Source organism: Platichthys flesus, chromosome 10 (assembly GCF_949316205.1).
Source record: "Platichthys flesus chromosome 10, fPlaFle2.1, whole genome shotgun sequence".
Lineage (NCBI taxonomy): Eukaryota > Metazoa > Chordata > Actinopteri > Pleuronectiformes > Pleuronectidae > Platichthys > Platichthys flesus.
The window spans coordinates 11181482-11206388 of NC_084954.1; the positions used below are offsets into that span (position 1 = coordinate 11181482).

Consider the following 24907-nt stretch of genomic DNA (forward strand, 5'->3'; position numbering starts at 1 on the left):
TTTAAAAGCCTTATATTACTATTACTTCTACTAATAATGACAATAATAAAAATACAAACAACATTACTACCACTACTGCTACTACTAATAATAATGGTCATCCTAAGAGCACTTTTATTGACAAAGCTACCCATATCCTTCTTTTTCCACAAATGAACCACACTTCTGTCTGCAATACTAATGATTACTGGAAACCATTCCCCAGCTGTGTTACGGGATTGATAAGGCAATTCCGACAATATAGGTCACATGAGAGTAGTGAATGGAATGGTTCCCTAGATACCGGGCGCCTGACAACAGCTTGACAGAAACCCCAGAGAGCCTGAAGGGGGGGCGGCATGCGGAAATCAAGCCTTCACTAACATTAACTGGCAGGATCTCCTTCACACTGAGCTTAATGCTGATTTGAAAATTCAGCTTAACCCAGCACCTGAGGCAGTACAAACATACCTGCGTCACATACCTGATAGCAAGGTATTTCTGACTGGGAGTCAGCTGCCCCTCTCGCTTGGTCATTCCTACAGGCACACACACACACACACACACACACACACAGACACACTTTAATTCATAGCATACACAAAAATCTGACATTTTCAAACAGACTCTCAAGGATTGTGGGTATTGGAACCCGAGAGCTACCTTGCAACGCTCAGGCTCAAGGGCCATGGGGGAGCAGGTGTGAGAGGCCCCTACAATATGCTTATTTTCCTCCCAGCGGAGTAAGCAGAGGACAGCGAGCGAGAGGTGAGAGAGGGCCGAGAAGATGACGCAGCAGTGAGAGCCGAGCTGTTGTGTGCGTAACCTCATTAGAACTCTTCATCTAACATGACTCACTCCATTGTCCAGGCTGCTCGTTTGCACCGGCCTCATAACGAGGGAATATTCTGAGCGAGGACGATCCCGGCCAAACATTTTTCACAGCCGTTATCTTTACTAGCGAGAAGGTTTGTAAAGGTTGGCTCTGTTCTCTGGGCTAAATGCATCTGGGTACATTTGTTTTAATCAGCCTGCTCTTTGTTTATAAAGACCTGCGGTTACGGAGCTCATTAGACTGAACGCTCTGGCAACATGGGCCACAGGTATGGTTGAGCTGAGACTATTTAAATTCTGCTGCTCCTCTGGCCACGATTACGCTGATTTAATGATCCCAATCAAACGAACGGGGGGGAAGAACTCTGAGCCCCTGATAGTCTGGAACATGAGAGGTCTCCTAGTGTTTTACTGTACAGCTGCTTTTTCTGGAATTATTCAGAACGCTCACGTCTGTGAAAACGTAAATAATCAAGTCAACTTTTTGCAGACATTTCCCGGAACTCTTCCTGCCTGCCCCCTTAGTATAATGTCCGAGTCTGGCCGGGTGAGAATATAACAGGAGCTCAAGAACTCACAGCGAGTGAGAGGGCATGCTGAGGACATTTAGAAATGTAAAGATGGCACCGACGTGAGTGGCAGCCTCTCCAGTAGCTCCTCCTAAATTTCCCTCGGGATCGATCCTAAATTTCCCTCGGGATCAATAAAGCATCCATCTGTCCATCCAAACATCTATCTATCTGACATGCGGTGAATGCTAAGGTAACCCCCCCCCCCCCGCAAGAAATACAGCAGTGGAATTTAACAACAGTGCAGTGTGTGCATGTTTGCAAGTATAAACGACCAAGAAATGTTAGTGGAGAGAAAACGCCTTGCTTCTCAGAACCAGTGATCTGAAAATACAATATACAACACCCACCAAGATGTGAATTGTAATCATTCTAAATGTGAATATCCTGAGGGGCCAAGCAGGAACTAGAAAAAAAGCCTCTGAGTGACTCCCTCCTCCCCCGCTAAATCTACAAGCCTCTTCTCACCTCCGATACATGATCACACTTCATTTTAATGCGGGTGTCAAATCTCCATCTTTCTTTATTGCTCATAAGCACCTTAGATGCTTCAGTAATGACTCTTCATCTCCTGCAAAAAAGCTGAGACAGTCACGGGGTCAGCCAGTGGAGGATCCCCTGGAGCATGTCAAAGAAAGCTGCTGGGACTTAAAAGGGTCTACAGCGCTGCCGTGGCACATGATTGGTCGGCTACACAAACAGTACCTTGGCTTGTACATCGAGTCGTGAATGGATGAAGGATTACCGTCCCCTTTTAACACTGTGCTGTTTTAGTTCAAACTGAGCTTGTGCTTCAAGTCAGCCATTAAACACGCACAGGGGGGGGGAGAGGGTGCATGCTTGGTCACTGCTCGATTACATAACTGTTGATGGTCTCTTTCTGGTTCACTGGTCCACTGTTAGAAGTCACTACTGGGATGGAAACATGTCGCCTTTTTTTTTTTTTACTCCAAGGAGAATGTTAGGGACACTTTAACTTTTGAGAATTTTAGAGACACTTGTCTTACCGTCATGGATTTCAAACGCCAAGCTGGTGATCTTCTGCGTGATAACCATCATGGGCCTAATAAAGAGCATTAAACAGAAACGTTAATGTTAATATTTTCAATTTCAAACACATTCCACTCTTTACAGAACAATCACTCACACACAACACAGTAAATATTATCGTATCATCATGCCCGACCTTTACTGTGGATGTTTGTTTGTTGTTAGTAAAGATCCTCTTAAACTGAGATCCCAATTCTTATTCTGCCAGCATCAATGCATCTTGAGTGACGGGCATTTGGAAAACATTTTGCGTTGCTTTGAATCCAACTTCAAAGCAGGATAACTTTATACAGTCTGATCATGGGCTTTAGCCGCAATGCATGTAGATATATAAATCTTTTACTGTTAATAATCATATAAGTCCAAGTTCCTGACAAATTATATGGATGAAAACCGTCAATGGCCACATCAAGTTTGTCTACAGGGTATAAAATAAGCACCACAGATGCTCTGGTCTTTCAAAGGAGACATATTAGGCTCATATTCAGGTTCATACATTAATTTGGGTAATTACCTAATTTTAAGAAAACTGTTATTTGTGAAAACTGTTATTTGCTAAACCTCTTGGTTTTAGCTCCTCTCTCTTTAATGCTCCTGCCCCCCCCCCCCCCCCCCCCTATAAAGCCCAGTCTGCTTTGATAGGCCAGTTGGCTCCCTTTGTGTAATTGGTCGACTGCACGTGCAGGAAATATCGGCCTCTGCTCTCGCTTTACCTTGTTTTGTAAGGGGGCTTTCCAGACTAGCCCCAAGGTATAAACCATGCAAATGACAGGGCATCTTGATTTCAGGTGATCTTTTTAAGAAGTGTTGGTTACAATACTGACAGTGTTTCAGGAGCTCCTTACGTTTATAAACACACTGGAGAAAAGAAGAACTGAAAAAACATCATATTTTTTCTCTGACAATATTTGAGGTCCATTCCTGTACAACAAGGCATGTTAGACTGTGAGGGTCAGTGCTATTTCGATGGATTTGACATTTCACAGACAACCGAGGGAGATCGGTTGAACGGAGTGAAATCACAGCCCTTGCAGAGGCTGTAATGGTTTTCAGATGGTTGCTTAGCAACCGGCCACCCCCCACCCTGCAGGGAGAGCTGGCTGTCTGCTTGAATCGTCAGACAGTCTGGACGAGTTGGAATCAACCACAGCTCCTCCTGTGGACACAGCTGAGCAGTGTGACCAGCTCTCGTTACTGGTTGAGTCATACGAAAGATTTCTCCGACTCCGACTGGTAGCTTCATAGCACGAATTGCTCTGCATCTGGGATTGAATATTAAGGCCGAGGGAGGCCTTGTATATAAAAATATAACAAATTATTTTAGTGGATCTTACCCCGTAAAATCTGCAGAGTACATGCCGTAGTCAAACACGTAGACTCGTGTGACCTGACACACTATCAGATAGCCCAGCGTCACAATGAAGCAGTACCTGGAAGGGAGAAAAAGAAAGGGTCAGAAATTACATTTAAAACAAACAATATCTCAAGAATACAAAATAACTAGTTTACACTTAAAATAACTATGATATTTTTATATATAATATTAATGATATAACACTATTTTGTATTAATTATATGATATATTATTACAAATGTTGGGGTAAAAAGATAAAGCGATAATACACATAAAAAAAGCCCCATGAACACAAATAAATCCAAAACTGTAATATAACTGTTTATATATAAATTAGGTCGATAAAGAGCTTATTTTCTCTTCTCCCAGGTTTTCTCCAGATAACATTTATATATTTCACAAAAAAAACAGCTAACCTAAACAGAGTGTTCCTCTCGTTACACATTATGTAAACCTGTAATTTTGCAGTTCACCTTCTCTCCGATACAGTACAACAGAGTGTCCATGGAAATAGGGCAGAGCTACAGAAATGGGGGAGGGGGTCAAAAATTGGACAAAGGGCCAGAGGAGGCTCTAATAATGTGTCACTGTCAGAGGCTGAAGACTGAGGGAGGACAACACGACCTTTCAGCAGAAGACTAAAGACAGCGCGGCCCTGAAGCCCAGGGTACAAAGCTGTTGCAGAGTCAGCGCGGCTGAGGGCTAGCTAGATAGCATTCCTCCACTGCCAACAATAAGTGGATTGTGCTGCTAGGAGAAGGAGCACAGGACACGTGTGGGAGCGAGACTGTGCCGGAGATGGCACATAACAGGGTCCTACTGTAGCTGCAGTCCAACATACAGCAAAGACGTAATCCGGGTTTCAGTGCCAAGACTAAATAAAATAAGCCACTCACACTGCAGTGATATGAAATTCAGACCTTTCAAGAGCTCTCTTAGTCTCTAAAAAAAAATCATAAAGCCCTCAGAGAAGGCCCGGTGATATTACTACGAGTAGATAATCATTATCGTCCTTTAATGGGCTCTGACTTACACCGTTTGTTTCCAGCCCACGCTTGGTATGCTTTGTGGGGGGGGTTAAACAGTGTCGACAACATTCTTCAGCATCCTACACACAGAGTAGGAGACTGCATGGCTGGTTACAATAGCAACCATGAATCAAGACATGTGTCCAGTCCAGCCCTGCATCAAGAGGGCTCATTCAAGTGTGCTGTGAAAAAAAATTTAACTCACACAGACAAGGGGAGAACATGCAGACTCCACACAGAAAGGCCCTGCCCAACCCGGGACTTGTACCGGGAACCTCCCCGCTGTGTGAGTGTACATCAGAAGGACCATCTAGATTACATTGTCTAACTTTTCTATAGAGGCAAAGAACATGAAACAGAATTGTTTTTAAAGCATGCAAATATTCTCAATGCTACGTGTTTTTCGTAAAATGAAATCACTGAAACAGATCTTTAGAGGAAGTGACTTCAGTTGGAATCAAAACCACAAGGATATCTACAAATTGTACACCAGGGTCCGAGCACCCAACACAAGCTAGAATTGAAAGTGCACCCAACTTGGGAGCACGAAGAGGGTAAAATCGCTGCTGCCAGGATCTGCTCCACATCTTGAGTCTGTACCTGCATGAGACTTGTCTCAGTAAAGCTTAATCTCGTAATAATTCAGGCTCAATTCTCTCTGATACACTGAAAACCTTCAAGGCAAAAACAAAAGTAAACCTAGTTAGCTCACTTCCCATTTACTGATGTGTTACACGCAGCAGGAAAAACTAATTCTACCTACAGAGTAGAGTTTTCACTTATTTACAATGTCAGAAAGTGACAATATCCTATTGAAAACAACTCCAGCATGACAAGAGAAATAATTACAATTAACACAAAATAATTAGTACTGCACTAAAACAACAAAGAAATATATCTAGTGTTGTTTTAGTCGTTTAATACAAACCCAAGTGCGTTCATTACTGACATTTTGGCTTAAAAGTAGCTATAAAATGCTTAAAGTTTTGCTGTTGATTCTCCTAACACTCTCAGTCCATGGCAACATCCCTATTTACCCGAGCTCAGCGCTCTCCGCCAGCAGCTGCAGTTATCACTGGGGATATGAGCTATATGTGCTGCAGCAGCTACATTTGCCGCGAGCCCACCAGTGAGTCTTTATCCTCATTTTATCGTTTGTGTAATTCACAGCTCAGAAGTGGATCTTTCATTAACACTTCAGGTAATAAAGTAACATACTTTACTTTCATACTTTAACTGTGGTTCCCAAACTGTAGGTTGGAGCTCACATGACAGGTCACAAGATACAGGGTTTTATGTCTTAATCAACTCTTAGATCAAAAGGATTACAACTGTTAACACAAGTTTCAGGGGGGTTGGGGCAAAAAATGCAGTCGACAGAACCCTGAGGCTGCACCACCGCTGCTGCACAAAGAGCTGTTCACCTGTTTATTTAAAGTTCAGTGAAGCTCGACTCAGTACCGAGAACCTCGAGCTGGAGATTCAGCTGTTGTTGCAGTTGACAATTGACACCGTTAAGATGAGGAGTCCGAGCTACTTCTGCTACAGAGCGTTTGGCTCTCCGTTTACTTATTATCATTAATATTGAACCCATTGCATGACTACATGCTACCAAATCTGACACTCTCCTTCCTTTGGCCATTAACTATACACATTACAAATGTTAAGCCGATAAGTTGACCAGTCCTGGAGATATGTGTTCCACACACAGCCACACAGAGGGGAAATAGGCTATATAATACACTGAGCATTTATTATACGTACACTTAATGCACTGTATTTGCATCACGACACATCCCTTGGACCGTATCTAAGGATTGCACAGTTGTCTCGTCTCGCTTCCCTGTCCCCCCCCTCAGCCAGTGCTGTGATCACGCTCGAGGCGAGTGGGGAAGCGTCTGGAACATTCCCTGTCTGCTCACTAAATCCAAAGTCAAACAGTGCGGGGAAGTGGGAGAGCGGAAGAGAGCGAGAGAGACCCGGAGACGCACAAGAATGAGCGGCATGAAATACGACGCCCTGCCATCAAACAAAAAGAAGTCTGGTAAGGCTCGAGCCACACATTCCCAGCAGGTCCCGGGGCCCATGGGAGAAAGAAAGCTTTTTGCAACTGCAGCTGCCACACTGACCTCACTGTACACTTTCCTTCAATGACAGGGGGCCTGAGTGAGAGAACAGCGAATGGGGGACCGCAAGTATTGGGAGAGGTCAGCTGCACTGTGTAGCGTGCGTTCCCAAAGAGTTGGGAGATACAGATACACAGGGCTAATGCTGGTTTCTACTAAATAAACTATAGACTATAATTGATACTGTTTTTTTAAGTATGACAGATATGAAGGAATATCAGAGTTCTAGAATAACTTAATATTAACCCTGGTAAACCAACGTTCTCTCTCAAACTACAGACAGACAGTGAGTATCCACATGCTTTCCCACAGCCAAGATAAGTAGTGAGATAAATTCTGACGGTGGTGTTTGGAGACTCAGTTACCAGTTTGGTGTTATTTGTAGTTTTACTACGGCATGCTCACATCTGTATCGTTGAGAAAGAACTACAAAACACAAAAACACCAGAATCTAAGCATGCCACCTAAAAGCTATTTTCAAAATCACTATGGAAGAAGAGTTAAATAAACATCATATTTCAGATTTACCTAAACATATTTAAGTACTAGTATGTAGTATTTAAATAAACTTAAGAATTCTTAAGGCCTGAAATTCTGCTCAAAAAATTTGAGACTTTCAGGAAATTATAAGACCCCATGAAGACCCTGTGATAATAAGGGACATCTGAAAGGAACGAGACAAAGATGTGAGGATGCTAACAGGCAGAAAGGGGCAATCTTATCATTCGCTGGGTGACAAACAAACCTAATAACATCCCACAGGCGATAGTGTAAAACAAGGCAAAGTGCCAATTGCCGAAATCTTTGATATGCAACCAACTCAGCGGTGTAGCTCAGAGATTAAAGGTCCTTGGAGGGCTTCTTCACCCAGCTGGCCAAAAAAAACCCATGGGGCCAGAGTTAAATCTATACCTGCTGCTAGGATAATGGCTAATTTGTTATGCAAAAAAAACGAGGCGGTGGGTTCAACTGCCTCGACAAACACGAACATGTCAGTGCATCCTGCCTCTGTGGTTTCCCTCCCCGCGGCCCCCGACCTGCACCCGGTGGGGCCGGATGAACTTTATCTCAGAGCATGGTGGAGGTGAGCAGGTTCAGCATGGGTGACAGTGTACACAGTGTAAGAGTGTGTGGACGCTGCTTATCTATACACTTACAGCAGAGACAGAACACCAGGCTAAAAGCCCTCTAATGCTGTTTGTGGACGTTTTAATCCTGGAGGAAGTATGTGATGTGACATTTGATGTAAAACATGACTGGACGTCAAAATGTCAGTGTCATTCTCCCTTTTTATACGAGGGCAGTTGCTATTTAGAGTAATGCTTTGTTAGCATCTATCTGAAGGGTTCGCCCGACGGATAAACCTCTACTGTTTACACCTGGAATTATAACCCTAAATTCTGATTAAAAAAGGCCTAAAAACATCAAAGTGTGTGACTACAGATGTCTTAGTGAGGACGTTAGGAAAATGAGGACATCACTTTCTGACCCACTGTCAATGGGCTGTTACAGGGTTGAGACTTAATTTTAGGGTTAAGGTTAGAATAAGGTTTAGGTTAGGGTTAGGGCTAGGAATTTGTCGTGATGGTTTAGGTTAGGGCAGGGGGCTAGGGAATGCCTTATGCCGATGAGTATCCTCACTAAGATAGAACTACAAGATTGTGTATGTGTGTGTGTCTGTTTGTGCGTGTCTTGATGAGCTATGGTCACAGATGGAAGCCTGGAGGCAAAATCGTTGTCACTGTGACCCGGGCTCATGCGCCTCAAAAAGAGTCGAACACAAAGAAGAGGCGTGTCTGAGGCTCATCCACAGTGGACCCATTCTCCGCATTTATCGTGTCTAACATGCTATAAAACCTTTTTATAGTATGATGGTTTACTGGCTTTATTGCTCTTCCTTATTGTGGGAAATTGTGAGGCATTATAAATCCGTCACTCCCAGGAAGCACATGATGTCAACTATTACTTTACTCCACTTGACTTACTTGTGCATGTGCTCCAGGCCAGCGAACACCATGACGCTGTAGGAGAGGCCGCTCTGCACCAGGAAGTGGAGGGAATACCTGCGAGGAGACAGACAGACATAAATAATACATCACTGATGCAAATGAACAGTAAGGCAGATCAGATCAGTTGACTGGTGCTGTATGAGGAGTGAGAAGAAAATGAAGAACAGAGGTATCACAGGCTGTTGCAGTATAAAAATGGTCTGGAACCTCATTTTATTGGTGTTTTAACTAGAATGGCACTCGACAGTGTAATCCTCTGACCAGGTCCCGAAGTCCCCGTATGATAACCACATATAAATTCACCAAATGCAGAATTTTATTTAGAGCTGCTTCAAGATCTACTGATTATTCTCTGAGAAATCAATGATGTTGAAAAACGCCCTAAATCTAACTAGAAAGTGAAAATTAAATTCACTGAGCTGCGCCCTGTTGTGTTCTTTCTTGAGTCAACCCCCCCGACCCCTCTGCAACAGCTCATGGAAATCATATGATACAACCTTTCTAGCGGAGAAGAGATATCAGTGTTTTAGTAGTGCAGCATTTCTTACGAGCCAAATTTGCAAAAGTGAAGCAGTGCATGAGTAGCGCGCAGAGCTCTGCGTCCACTGCCTGCAGGCATAGTGGGCGGGCCAACCGTTTTTCAGCTCTTCTGACACAGCTGCGAGGGCCGGCCCACAGAGCCAGTGTGTTGAAGTTGTTTGACACCAATGAAAACCACGGGAGCCAACAAATTAAAGCGCTACAGGTTAGCGAATGTGAAAGACCTTTTTACCTTTTTTTTGACGAGGCAGTTTGCTTCAGTGACAATTCTTTAATTTAGCTTTGTAAACCAACTTAAAAATAATGATCAATGCACATGCCCCCTGCTTAAAAGCGACCATCTTAAACTTTATTTGCTCTCTGTTTTATGGTCCACATCCTGTTTTGTCATCACTTACTGTCATGGGAAGAGGAAATTACTGCATTTCAAAACCACAGTCACACCGTCAGCCATGTGAAGCTCCCCCACTCTGTGTGTCAAATCCAGTCACGGGAGGGAACGGTGACGGTCGCGTCACACCATCTCATCACCTGATTCATGTGCCTTCCCCGCTGCAAAGGTTCCTTATGTCGAACCATTACAGTGAATTGTGTGTGTGACCCCGCTGATAAAACATCCACCTCTCGTCCGTATAGCACAAAACAGTGCACACACACACAGCTCAACAGCAGCAGCTACCAGATGGGTGTTTGAAGGGCACAGTGTGTGGTGCTGCCGACGTCAAGCCTCCAGGAGAGCGGAGATGCCACACTGTGTTAGCAGTGAGTCAACGAGGAGGGCAAGGGCATCGGGGGTTGGCGGGGAACGAGGGGCCGGGGTGAATTAAATGAACGAAAAAAAGGGGGTTAACAATGCGGTATTATCAGCAGCCGAGTGGATGTGTTGTGGACTTTTCTAAAACACAAAGACAACCTCTGCCTGAATGATCTGGAATCAATCCCGCTGTCGTGAATGTGTCTGATCTGAACAATATCCTGCTGCGTTCTTTTATATGTGAGCGGCAAATGCCTCTAGACCCAATTTTCTGGAGTTCCTGCAGCATCTCTATGGCAGACACTGTAGAGCCTGCAGCCAGGTCATCTCTAACCACCGAACAGTATGAATGTGTGTGCATAACAAAAGTTGAAATATACTTTATGGGTCTGTTTGTGCTCATGAGGATAGAGGAGTGCAGACAAATGAGTGAACATAGATGCTTTCATGCATAACACATGAGCAAGCTGCACTGGCTTAGTTGTTTTGTATCCTGCAAACAAACATTTGCACGGAGCTCTGAGTTACCTTGACAAGTTCAGATTAATGTCATCAGTTTATTTGAATCAATATATTGTGTGGCATAAAAAAAAACACCTTTTAGGTAAAGAAAAACACTTTGGTTCTTGTATTTAGCACATTATTTAGATAGTTCAACATAAAGAGCTGGTGCACTGAGACAAGAACAATAAAAAACATTTATTACCTTTGTAAAATGTATCTACTAATAAACATTTATATGGGTTTATGTCTATTTAATTACAGTAGCAAAAGTGTCAAGACATAAACTTCACTTATTGTTTGTTTGACCCATATGGACGAATATAGGCTCAATTTAGGTTCAATAGGTTGTTGAGGTTGTAAAGTGATCGTAATTCCTGAATAAAATAAATGTGTATGGGAAACTAAAGTTTGTATTTTTATATTACCCAAATTGTTCCAAAGCAGAGAACTGTAACTGAAAACTGTATAGTAGAAATATTGCCCCTGGTTTGAGAACTGAATCTGATTGGACAATTACTGATCGAATTCGCCTTAAATCACAAATCCTTTAACTTAAAAAAATATATATATGTACATTAAAGGATATATGTGCATATTTGAATTATTTAACATGCATACCAGGCCATGCTTTCTCTTTGTGTGCATTTTTAATGCATTTTATATATGATAGCCTTGTACCTATTTGGAAATATGAAATTAATCATGCAACGTTAGCTCTCCTAGTCACAACAACTGATATAATCCTGCCACAGATCAGTGTCAGGCGCAATGTGTACTTGAACTGTCTGCCGCCGGGTTATCAGATCAAAGTTCTCACCTCAACCCTCATCACCTATTACCGGAAGACCAGGTAACATTCACCTGATTAGCATGTTTCCGCTAGTTGGATGTCTAGCTAATGTTTTCTTAGGTCTGGGACCGTGCACACACACACACACTAATCCATCCACATGTATACACCGCAGCACTTTGAGAGGCACTCTGCCAGATGTATACAGTCAAGTGGGTTGTCTATTAAAGAGCAATAGCTTTGTAATTTGATATCAGTTACTACATGATCGACCCATTTGCTTTGGCATGGATGAAGAGAATCAGGACAAGGTGAAGGAGAAGAGAAAGAGAAAGTAAAGGGACAGAAGTGAGGGGAGTGGCAGATGTGATAGGAAAAAAGACGTTAACATGGAGAAGGTTGAAGTCAGGAGAATTAAAGCAGAATAAGAAAGAGAAAACTCAATGGGAAGTGAAATACTCTACTGGTATAAATAATGTTTCGATTATCATCATCATGCTTTATCATTAACATTCATTTACACATCAAAACCTGTTTTAGAAATGGACTCTGGGTAAAATCCAGAGAATTGGTTATGGAGAAACCAAATGCCCAACAGAACAGGAGTTTCTCTGCACAGACGTGTTAACAACAGCATGAGATCCTGCGCAATGTTTCAGGCGAGAGATGGAGCAGCAGGGTGCAGCAGACAGAGGCAGAAAGTGATGCATTGACTAAGAAGTTAATAAAACTATTTCACAATGTGCACCGAGTGTCCAAATCCAAATATACTAAGTCGTAGCTCTTCCACTTATAAGGTCGAGTTGGCAGTTGCCAGATGTTAGCACGTGGCCCATACCAGCGAAACACCAGGACTGGGAATATTAGGCCACTCTGGCCAACCTGAAGGAGTTCCAGTATGACATGCAGTTTAATTTGTTATTCAGCCTCTTCAACTTTCTTGCTATGATTACATATCAAAGACCTGGATTGCAGTCACAAAACCTGTTGTGTTTTGCCTCAGGGATGTGAGTTTTTCTTTTGCACAAACAGAAAGGCACTCTACTTGAGGGTACAGCGGCATGGGATAAATACTGCTGAAATTATACTGCAATTAAAGATAATTTTATGTTGTTGATAAATCCACCACAGCAGTGTGTCACTTTGACCAACAGTTCCTACAGTTCCTACCTAAGACCAACAGTTCATACTGAGAAAAGTGCCAAATCTTCTCACTGAAAAAGTTTTTGATTGAAATAACTGAAGAATAAAAAATTGTAAATAAATTGTAAATTAGATTTAGTTAACTAATTGATTTATCAAGTTATCCTTTTAGCTGTAGCTGAAACAATCAGGTACATTGTCTGCAGTTTGTGAATAAGCATTCTGGGAAATGTAGAAACGGAGGAGCAGCAGTTGTCACTTCATCTCATGACAACATCTTTCATTACACAGCATTATATAACATTTCAAAAACCAATAAGTATTCACCAGAATAACAATATCCTTAAAATAGTCCCACATCATTTACTAATAATATTGTACAATATTGGCAAATTGGGATATGGCCACTGTCTGATGGAAGAAAAGAGGGAAGAGAGGAGTATAATGACAAAGAGCTGCTGGTGAACCCGATAAGTGACTCACCAGCCAAAGCAGAAGAGAGCTAAGTAGAAGCCCAGCAGAGTGGCCACCACATGTCTGATGAATGGACTGGTCTTACTGGGGTGGAGGTAGAGCCGAAACCACACAGCCATCAGCAGGGCAAACAGCTGACACGCCACAAAGTTAACCTGCACAGAAGAACACACAGATATATTAACACAGATGCATGAGAGCCGGAGATGGAACAAGTTCTGTGATTAGAGAAATGTTGAGGTAAATAAATAAATGAAAAATAATTAGAGAGAAACATTTAGTTGACCTGGTTTACTGTGGAAAACAAATGATTTGCTAACAAAGTGTATATACACAGCAACAAGTTAAATCCCAGATGTCAGCTGCATGAACGTTGTATAAAATAGCTGTGTCTAAATTCGGGGGGCCACATTCGGGGGTCGCAGCCTTCGGAAGCTTCATTTATATAACATCACAGTGTCACGACTTATTTATTATTATTTATTCATTATTATATTACTTTCCTCGTAGTATAAGATGTTTCGTTTTGTATATTTTTATATATTTATATAAAACGCTGTTATTAAATATATATAAATGTTATATGTGGAGAAAAAGACCTGTGAACCTGAACCAGAAATCGCCATGGGTGATGCTTCGGGGCATTTTATGCAGTCTATCTTGCAGTAAACAATAAGACAAGAAATAATCTCCCCAAATGTACCATCATGTTGTATTTGTATATACTTTTCTCATGTTCAACCATGTTCTGTCTGAAAGGTCAGAGTAAAGCCGGGTTAGAGTCGGCATGAGACCTCATTTCATCTGCTTATGTCTCTAAATGTCAAAGAAAAGAGGCTTTGCTCCAGACAATAGTGAGAAACACTGGATCTATCAAGAGGGGACAAGGGAAACCTCTCTGTTTGATAACACTTCATTTCTCTACATTGTGCATATGCATAGTGTGCTATTGATACCACTGGGTCATGTTATCCTGTCAATTTGATTATTACAAGACATTTTTGATGGAAGGAACATCACTACCCAGCATTCTATTGTGTTGAGATAGGGAGAGAGAGAGAGAGAGAGAGGGAGAGAGAGAGAGAGAGAGAGAGAGAGAGAGAGAGAGAGAGAGAGAGAGAGAGAGAGAGAGAGAGAGAGAGAGAGAGAGAGAGAGAGAGAGAGAGAGAGAGAGAGAGAGAGAGAGAGAGAGAGAGATAGTGAGTGTGTGTGTGTGTGTGTGTGTGTGTGTGTGTGTTTGTACATCTGTATTCCTCCCATAAAGAGTGATGACTCAGGTGTTGTACTTGAAGTGTCATGATTAATAATCTATTCACCTACTCTCATCATCACACTCTACACTTGCCCACACACACATCTACACACACGCACAGAGTAAAAGCTTCATCATTTATTTCTAGTTTTTTTCTCTAAGTCAGTCCCCTCTGCCTTCATTCTAAAAATGTAATAAGTACAAATCTATAACAAACAAGACATCCATGAGTAACTGCAGTTCAATAGCTGCTCTTCTAGTGCAATGACCTCATCACACATGATCAGTGACTACGCACATTTTTAAAACCCAGACTTAATTACCAATTATTAAACGCCTGATTTCGGACAAAGGAGAAGTAAAAAACAAGACTCGTTGAAAAAGTCATTACTCTCAACAGTGTAAAGCTGAATCAAACACTTGTCCTCTAGGAAACCTTCATTGTTTGATGTCACATCAAGTGATGCATGACTGAAGACACAATGGACCACAAATATAGGTAATGTTAACAGATCCGTCTGGCCAGTTAGCAGCGAAAGGCTAAAGACACCCCGAGCACCATCCATTATCTATGGAACCTGCATGATTAATGAGAGAAAGGGAGAGGGACAGACATAGCCCTAAGCATGTGGGCACATTAAGTCTCCACGGCTAACAGTTGGATTAAAAAGGTAAATACTGAAGTGACTCGTATTCACTTCCTGGAGACCTACTCAACCCAAACCAAAACCAGTACCTGCCCAACTGTACCGCTAACTTTAGTCTGAACCACTTCCCCCAATTGAAACACAGCTTTGGTCTAATTGGACATGGTGTCCCCAATTTACTTAGTAAATTTGTCCCCAAGGTAGCCTATGACAAAAACAAACACACACAAACAAAGAAACAAACGCACACACTCCTCACTAACAGAAGGTGGCCTTCTATTGTTCTTCTATTGTCACGGACATTATTGTTCAAGTGAGTATCCCAGTTGGGACTAAAATTAGTAATAAAAAAATTACAATCCAGCAAGAGATCCTAAAACAAAAGGCTGCAACTGTCTGAGCTTCACCCAAGAGCAAATTAAGGCCCTGTTGATACCATAGAATGTAAATGGTTGATACCTGGCATTCCCAAGCATTACAAGTGGACAGCTCTAAATACACAAGTTCACTCCTGGGTTTAGAAGGCTCCTCCATATGGGTTTCCAGTTGTATATGCAAATAAGCACCTACATCATATCTACTTGCAAAGACCAAAGTCTGACTATGACAGGTCTGTTATCAGTGTGCGTGTGAGTGGGCAATATACAGAGAGAGAAGGAGCGAGAGCATGGCCATTGAATTCAGCTTTTACTCATTTGAAATAGTATCAACATTCAACCTGTGGAAGACAAGACAGGATGGAGCTGTGATAAGCACACTTGGCCAATCTTGAGTCAGTCTCTGCTGTCAATCAGGATATTTTACCCATTTCTATAGCATTAAATAACTAATAAAACCCTAATTTAGAGAAAAATGTACACTCAAACATTCAGCATAGTGATAAGACCTATGTTACATGATATATGCATTTCATATGCACCTTGCAGTAATTTGGTCCATACCCCATAAAATAACATGCAAGAGGCTGATTTATGACCTATGCATTCTATGACACCCATCAGTTGGCACATGAGGCCTTGGTTTCACTTCTGGGGAGCTTCCATGTCCTCCATCTATACTGGGTGGTGTTTCGATGTGCCCACGACCCACCTATGAGTTTGGTCTGAGTGATTGGATCTCAGATGTGTCCTGAGCGCGTCTTGCGTGCATTCAAACCCTTATAAACCCCTTAACTGCCCACCTTCTGATTGCTGATGCCATGTCTGAACAAGGCCCAGAGAGGCAATTAAAAACTAGGTAATCCACTGGCCATTCATTTCTACCCAGGCGTGTCAGTTTAGACACCGTCTCTATTGTATCGAAAAGCAAACTTACCGTCATTGGTCAATCTAGCTACAGTTCCTTTCAGAGGCAAACAAGCCAGCCCATCGTTGTGTCAATAAAGATAAAACCCTTTATTGACACTGGCTGCTACTTCGGTCATTCAACGATGGATAACACGATAAGAAGATGAATGCTGGGTAACCCTTTAGTGTAACAACTTAGAATTAGTGCCAGGTTCAACTGCGGGTGACCCCTTCCTCCATTAAACTGCTAAAAACAAAATGAGATGCTCTGGTAATGACAGCGAATCACATCAAATGGACTTCCTCTGGCTCCCTCTTCTCATGCAAGCCTCTTTTTTAAACAGTGTTTACCCAAACCCCAGCTTTGGATGTCATTTCACGCTTTGATTACTTCAAGCTGCTTTCGTTCTTAAGAAGCCAATGCTGGCTGGTTCACTGAAAGAAAACTTGACTTGCCGGCTTGTGTGCCTGTCACTGAAATGACTGACTGGCTCGTCTGCAAACATCCCACTCTTACTACAGCTGCTGATTTATCAAACCCACGGAGGAAAAAATAGCTGGCTATGTCACACAGTTAGACAGTTTCAGCATGAATCAGTTTTCCTGTGCGGACGCATACATGTCTCCACGGACATAACAAACCCACAGATGATCAAATCCTTTTCAGTATCTTGTTCAGTAAATAAAAAACAAAGGGTATGGTCACTACTGTTCTACGGTCTGTGATAGAACAAATGACTGTAAAAGTGGATAGACTAATGAGATTGAACCGGATGACGTAAAATTGTTGCCTGCTCTAGCCTGCGCTGTGGAGTTCAGGGTGTGAAGTCAGCCCCTCCCTGGATATGAACATGATGCTTTGTAAGAAAAGAACTTCATGTAGGAGACTGGAAGGGGCGTGACGGAGGACCTGTATTGTTCAAGCAAAGCCCAGATATGGGTGACTACAAACACTTGTTGGAGTGGATGGTCTCTCTGTAGCTCCTCTGTTTGCCCATAACCACAGGCCTCCGTCCAAAAATATAGGAAGCATTCAACATCACAAACACAAACCCTCTCAGTTCTCTAAATTCAAAAAGCTAGTCTGCGTTCAAAGAACCAACTTATGTGGTGATGAGATGCGTGGAAATCGCTGTATCCAACCATGAAATAGGCTGCTATTGTCTCCTTGTAAAAACGTGTATGTGGACCAGTTGATTGGAGAGATTATCAGAGACCTCAGGTGCCCTGAACCTGAGGCCACTAACAGTCACCTGGGAAACGCAGATGATGAATGTACTGGGATGCATCTTTAAAAGACAGTTCCTGAGAGTTTTAGTTTTTTCCCGATCACGTCATCACAATATATGATCTCAATATTCATGCGTATATATTTTTTTATCGCGAGATTAACGCAGAGCTGCCAACTCTCACGCTTTCGCCGTGTGACACCGTAGCCCCGCCCCCTGCCCCCGCGCCTCTCAGTGACTCACTGCTTCTTAACTATGAAAACAGTGAAAACACAGAGTTTCTCTGGTCTCCGCTGATCAGAGATCAGCGCCTAAGCTACTCGATCAGAGCAGAAGCTGCAGTTGGTTTCTATCGCGCTTCAGTATCTGTGTTCGGCTCCAGTCTGACCTGCTCTCCCTTTTTGTTTTAATATTTCGCCAACTAAAATATATATTTTTAAGCTACTAGGCTGCAGCTTTATGTTTTTATTTATTTCAAAATAGGGTTCTTCTTATTTCATACATTTTCCACAAATATGGGGAGGACTCAAATAGCCCTACACAGTTCTGTGTTTAATTTGTTTCAAAGTATGCCGACACTTTCCTGTGTATTTTGTTTGTTTGTTATTTTGTTGCTTGTCTGTTTGAGAGGCCTGACTGCTATGTTCACAGCAAACTTGAAAAAAAGAAAATATTAAGCCATGGTTTAACTGCACTATAGGCTGAGTCCTTGTTTACCTGAAATGTGCACTTTATCATTTTATTTTGTACCGCCCTGTTGGGCAATGTTGTTTTTGCATAAAGCAAGCCAATCCACTTTCCATGCTGATGGGAAACTGTGAAGAGAACCGTTATTTTTGCCTGAGCAGCAGTTGCACAATGAGACCACATTCCAGTCAACCTGCTACATATCACTCACAGATGTTATTTTACACCGTGGTCTGACACCCATGCATCACAGATGCCTTCCACACTAGTGCAAATAAATTAATTAACCACTGATGCCTCCAGGGCGCAAGCTGCACCTTACAAAGCATGTATAGCAACACGAGACGTTAGATAATGCACTGCATGAAAGAACTAAAACAAAAGAGACAACTCTTTGTTATACAGACAAGGTTAAATGTGTTTTCTCTTAACCTGTCACTGGAGTTGGAAGTAGTTTATTGAATAAATATTTTGCAATAGACAATCTCCTGTGCCAGGGTGCGATGGTTTCTTAATTCATAATGCATGGATCTCCTTTTCCATTATTGATTCATTCAGCAGCCAACCCGGTCCTGGGGTACGCCACTCTTATTGTTTGTTTTGGAGTGTAAGGTTGAATATCTCGGCTACAGAATGGCTTGCAAGAGACTCAAAGGGGCATATTAAAAAAGAAAAAACACTCAGAAAAGACGATAAAAAAGTGTGACAGTGGTTCAAACTATGTATTAACTAGAATACAAGGGATGGAAACAAAGGTTGGACAGTTGGGGTTGTGTGTCCTCCACCAAGAAACTTTGACCCAGTTTGGGGCCAATTGGGGGGGATTCGAAAATGTGTTGGCAAGTGGAAAATCATGTGCCTTTATTTTTCATTCTTTTCTTTCTTCTCATCTGTGTTAACAAACCCCACTGCCACCATATTTGTTATTTTCTTCCAAAATCTTAAATAAAGCCACCCCCAAGAGGTTTGGAAAGAACTTTTTTAACCACCTTCCTCCTCAGTTTGCGCTTTCTTTATCTCAGTACAGGAGGATGGTTTCTTGGCAGATCGATCACAACCTGTTACAGGGTGATGGGATCAGGCAGACACAGGGAGGGCAACATATGTGCAGATGTTTTGATGGGTAGCGGGCACCAGTGAATGATAAGCGCTTAAGGGCAATGAGCTGTCAGGGAGTATCTCCTGGTAGCGGTGGCACAGGGCTTAGCTCAGATTTAAGAAGCGAGTTACATTATAGACTGACACACAGACTGGCAACCGGGCTGAGGGGGAGGGAGGAAGTGGCTGTGGATGCAGTGGAAGAAGGAGATAAGCCAGCTTCCTGAAGCTCATTACTGAGGGAAATACTGTGTGTCAGTGTATGTGTGAGGTAGAGAAACATCACGAACTTCGGGGGTGGGGGGGGGAGCACTGTTCCTGTTTGTGTCATTCTCACACCACATTCCATATTTCTATTGTCAATCATGATTTTACAACGACAATCATGATTTGACAATAAGTTCTCCCCTTTCCCCCCCTGCTTGTTTTTCAGTCTGTCTCATCAGCTAGAGATGAGAGGATCAGGGTTGTGAAGACGTCAGTGATGGCGAGGGAACTGACAGATAGGGAGTTATTTCTTCCTCTTTCCAGAATCACTAATTTCTCTTCGTAGGACAATTTGTAGTAAAAACTCACGGAAATCAACCCAAAAGCAAGTATTGAAAAAAAAAAAAAAAAAATGTCATCCTCATAGTGTTTCTGAAGGAAGAGTCGGGATCATCCGAAGTACTCGTTACTTTCTAACCTTCATTTTGTCATCAGTGTGCGTCTGTATATGATTCAGGAATATGCAGGAAGTTCCCTTGGGGCACATGAGGCAGATATACATCTCAACAAAACTGGCCTGTTGAGTCTGACCGGCTCTCTGCAGGTGCAGGACACCGCTCTTTGCTTAGGTAATGACTTTTACTCATGCAATTAGCCCGGGCAGCATCCCCCCCTTCACTCGCCTCTACCCCCTCCCTGTGTGCACTGTCGTTGTTTAGCCCAGAGAGAGTAAAATACGTTTCCCTATCAAAGCCTTAGCCGGAGCGGCTGGTGGCTTCCTGTCTGTGCGTGTGTGCTTGCATCTGTTCGTTTGTGTCGGCGCATAGAGTGGGCGATAAATTTAGACAGTCATTAGCATAAAACCCATTTTTCCATGTCGTTAAGTCACAGCTACCCCCCCCCACCCCCTCAACCCTCCACCCTTACAGCTTATGTGACGCTACCGCCCAGTTCTGCACGTTCTCCTTTCCATCAGCTGTAGTCGACAGTGACTCATGCAGATTCAAGGCACTGCAGCCAGCGTAGAGGGAGGGAATCAGCAGCCAAAAGTTAAACTAAAGAAAATGTCTATGGTGCATACTGTGTCTTACACATATGTCCCGGATCCTCTTTAGGGTCTAACACTGCACAAACACCCTGTGGTCAGCAGTTTTCATGTCAGGTGAGAGCTGGAGAGAAGTCGGTTCCCACGGAGGATTTACAGCTGACAATGAGAGTACTTTCAAATGTTATAGGGCTGGCTTAAGGAAGTAAGTAGATCTTCATTTGAATTATCCAATATGTATTCATAATATGCTGAGGACAATCATTAAACTGCAGTATGACTTTGGCTGTATGGCCTTTTCTTGTTGAAGGGTACGAAGCTTCAACCAAAAATATGGGAGCTGCTCCACTGATGGCACCAGTAAGCTTAGAGGCAGATGTCTAGTTGCATTTTCATGAAAGCGTAGGACTGGACAAATACAAACCTTTATTTAAGATGTGCAACAAAACTAAGGGAAGTTCAAAAATTCTTACAAAAACCACAGTGCAGTCCGCAATGCATCATCTGTCCAAAACAAATATACACAGCTGTATATATAAGGAAGAGAGGAAGAGCTCAAACCGATATGTAGAAGCAGAGACGAGAATGTAGACTGTTGATGAAGCAATAAATTTAGCTTTCAATCAGAAACATGGAGGGAGTGTATTAAGCAAAGCTCCAGGAATAATGCTTCGTCATCCTCTGCCGTTCAACCCCATTCATAGGGAAATGAGAGTGAGGTCTGCCAGTGTTTTCCCACACGCAGAGCGCACGCACGCACACACACGCAAGCACGCACACACACACTATCTGCAGACAGAAAAAAAAGACATGGACGATATCATGACTACTTTAGTCAAATGTGGCACAATTCATCACAGCTTCTTGAGACAAACTGATGCGTGTGTGTGCGTTTAAACTAGCTCAAGCTGACAGTATGGGAACATCTTTACATGATTGGTGGGTTGCATTGTTTCCAGTGTACATGGAGGCAGCAATGGATTTTACTATAATCCTCAAGGCTGCAGTGCTGGTTGTGTTCATGCTGGAAATCATGAGAGAAGTACCAAGGCAGGACATAAGCAGCCCAAAAGAGACATGCACAGACAACATACACACACACACACAGAGAAACGAGTGTGCGCAGCAGGGTGCACTCCTCTCTGGGCTGATCAACAGATACCAGTCGGCTCTACGGTCAGACCGGCTCAAAATAGCCAAACAATGAGCCATTCCCCACAAGGCGAGATTACAGGGCTGCTTTCGTTCAGAAACGTCAACTGTGCTCTGAGCAGTCATCCCGGTGTTCGTTGAGAAGGCATATAAGCATAATAATGAGGTAATGTTATCAGAGTCGGGATGCAATCGCACAGTGATGAGTGACCTTGGTTTATGTTCGTGTCCATCTGTCATCATGTCAGTGCACGGACAAACAGGAACAAAGGACAAGGAGGAGGGTGACAGACGTATTTTTTTCAGTGTAGCTTTGAGTCAGTCTCTAAATGGGTCCTTCTTTATTTAATGTGATTCTATTGGTTCCTTATTTTTCCTACTGAGCTTTGGTTGCTGCTCCATTGAATACACGTCCTTGCAAACAACTGCCAGCCATGTGACTTATATTTAAATACATAGTATTCAGACGCCTTCACGTTCCTGTTGCAGCCTTATGGTCCAACTGTTCAAATTCAACTTCTCCTCACATCAATCTACAACTCAATACCCATCATTTTCAAAGTTTCAAAATTGAATACTTATGTATTCAGACTCTTTACACCATACTTAGCTGAAGAATGTTGGCCAGAGATTACAGCCTCACTTCTTCTACGACACGCTGTGCACATCTGGATTTTGGAATTTTGGAATCTGATCTGAATCAAATTGAACACAATTTGAATGGATTCATAAAAGATCTTGCGAAAGATCTTTAAATATTTGTCTCAAGTGTTGTCTCCTATTCTTAATCAAGAGCCAAAACCCAAGATCTGTCGTCTGATGGGTTTCTCATGAAGAATATCTGCTGATGAAGACTATGCTAAGAAGTGAGACAGGCTGTAGATACACTTTAACCAGCACCCTCATGTTGTTTGAGCATGGGGCCACAGCTGTAGATCCTCAACATGGAACGTACCAAGACTGAAGTTCAGTGGGAGGGCATGTTGCCACAGGTGATCATTTATGCTTTGAAAAAAAAGACTGACTTTGAAATAATAAAAAAAAGACTACCGCTGCTTACATAATAATGGTAATATATCATCTCAGAACATTCTGTCGTCTCTCTGTTGGACCGCCATTACTGTCTCTTTCCAGTCTAAACCCAGAGGCTACTAAAATTATTAATGAAGACTTAGCCTCCCTGAGAACTACTGTAAGAGATTAATGCACTCAAACAATTGCCTGCGTGTAAATGTAAGTGTTGAGTGGGAGGTGAACTGTGTGCAAAATGTTGGAATGTGTTTAAATATGTCTCATAAAGTCTAAAGAGAATCAACTAAACACAAAGCAAACTCTAAGTTCTGTCCATGTCCTAGTAACTTCTGATTAGCGTTGATGTTTATTGTTGACGTGCTAAGTGAGCGTAGATCAGTGGGAATGCACGTATTGGAGAATGTATTAACCGGATTAAGCGACATGAGCAAGATTAAGTCGCTGAGCGGTTATAAATGTCGTTTGCGATACATTTTCGGTTAATTACCCAGCCCCACTCAATAATGGTATGAATGCACCAAATTAACGTCCTCGTCTTTCAAATATTATTTCGTCAGAGGGCGAGGACTCCAAGCAATCCAGGGAGTCACATCTGTTTCTTTTTTCTTCTTCTATATTTTAATGCCGTCTCAGATACCAGCAATCGGTCTGAAAGCCAGATCAGATTGATCCTCTCCGAGACCATCTCGTTTGTTCAAGGCACCTTTCACACCTGCTATGTAAGTCTGAATGTAGATGTGAAAGCGCCCTCAGTCAAACAGTGAAGAACCAACAATACACCACTCATTGTTCCTGAAGCCCTAATCCTCAACAATACAAACCTGACAGATCAGGTTAGTCGTCTATTCATGACTTAAATTGACCATAAGCTGTAAAGAACAGCACTGAAATTTAAGTTAAACTGTTAGTTAATCTATGCTTATGTTATCAGTCTGACGACTCTTCAACAATAGTTTATGAGTAAAGGAAAAATGGGAGGAGAAGAAGCATTCATAGCTTAAGCCAACTCTACCTAGATGAGAAGAGGAGGCACTCAGTTGCTATGAAACAGCACCACAGTATATGCAAAATTCCTCAATGGTGTTCAGAGGGTGAAAACAACAGATCTGTACAAGGACTCTGGCATGAATCTGCAGTAAAGTACTCAAATGACCAATTGTGAGTGTTGACATTGACAGTTGAGTGTGAAGGCTTTATACAAACTTTGCATTTCACAATAAAAGTCCACTCAAAACCTCAACTTTAACAATAATGCTGAAGTGTCAGATCTGAGAAAATAAAGAAAGGTTGTTTCATTGGTAAGGTTTTAAAAAAAAAAAGAAAAATGGAAGGCAAAAGTTACATACACACGTTAAGTAGCAGACATTTTCTGTCTGAGTGAATGTTCTGAGATTGTTCTGCTATGATACTGCTCAGATACAACATCAAGAAGAGCTCCATGTCCCATTCAATGGCGGTAGTTTATAGTTTTGAAGAGACAATTAACTGAGGGGGGTAAACACATTCAAAAAAAAATTGTTATACTGTTTTGTTGAGCCTAAGGTTTAACAAAAGAATATCTTAAAAAAAGTGAAGAGGATTGAAAAAAAGCAGAGGAAAACTTACTCACAGTATGATGGAGACATGAATACAAGTTTATGTTTAATCCTGATTTGTCCAATTTGTCAGAGGCATCAGCTATTCTTTTCTAAATCACCCCATTGTCTTGTAACTTAATTTTCTTTTAAGTTGTATTTTTGAGTTTTGATGATGTCACTGGTGATGGACGGATGGACAGATAGAAGAAAAGACAACACGAAAGTCAGCAAGAAAGAAAGAAAACATATCCACAGTATATGCTGACATAAAGGGAGGTGTATCGTAAGTCTTTGATTCTTGCTTGTCGGCCAAACCTCCAAGCAAAAGGAGAGTGGAGGCTTATTAAGCACAGAAACCCAAATCACCCTCATGACACCGCACCATTACCGAACGGACCTGATGAGTTATGAAGCTGAGTCATGCGGGCATCCACTTTCATGGCAACAGCGAGTACTTCAGATCGAAGAGGAATGACCAATGCACAGATTCCCCTGCCTGTCTACATCCACAGCAAGCCACTGTAATGCAATAACTCTATCA

At 42.2% G+C, this 24907-nt stretch overlaps 1 protein-coding gene across 1 annotated transcript in view; it reads right to left on the reverse strand.

The window, feature by feature from the left end:
* Positions 1-24907, reverse strand: part of mboat2a (membrane bound O-acyltransferase domain containing 2a) — a 38815-nt gene that overhangs the window by 7570 nt on the left and 6338 nt on the right. The window contains exons 2-6 of the mRNA XM_062397262.1: positions 13164-13309; positions 8926-9003; positions 3767-3862; positions 2390-2445; positions 464-518 (exon numbers count right to left, since the gene is read on the reverse strand). Coding sequence (XP_062253246.1) covers positions 464-518; positions 2390-2445; positions 3767-3862; positions 8926-9003; positions 13164-13309 — 431 coding nt within the window. The remainder of the gene's footprint in view (positions 1-463; positions 519-2389; positions 2446-3766; positions 3863-8925; positions 9004-13163; positions 13310-24907) is intronic.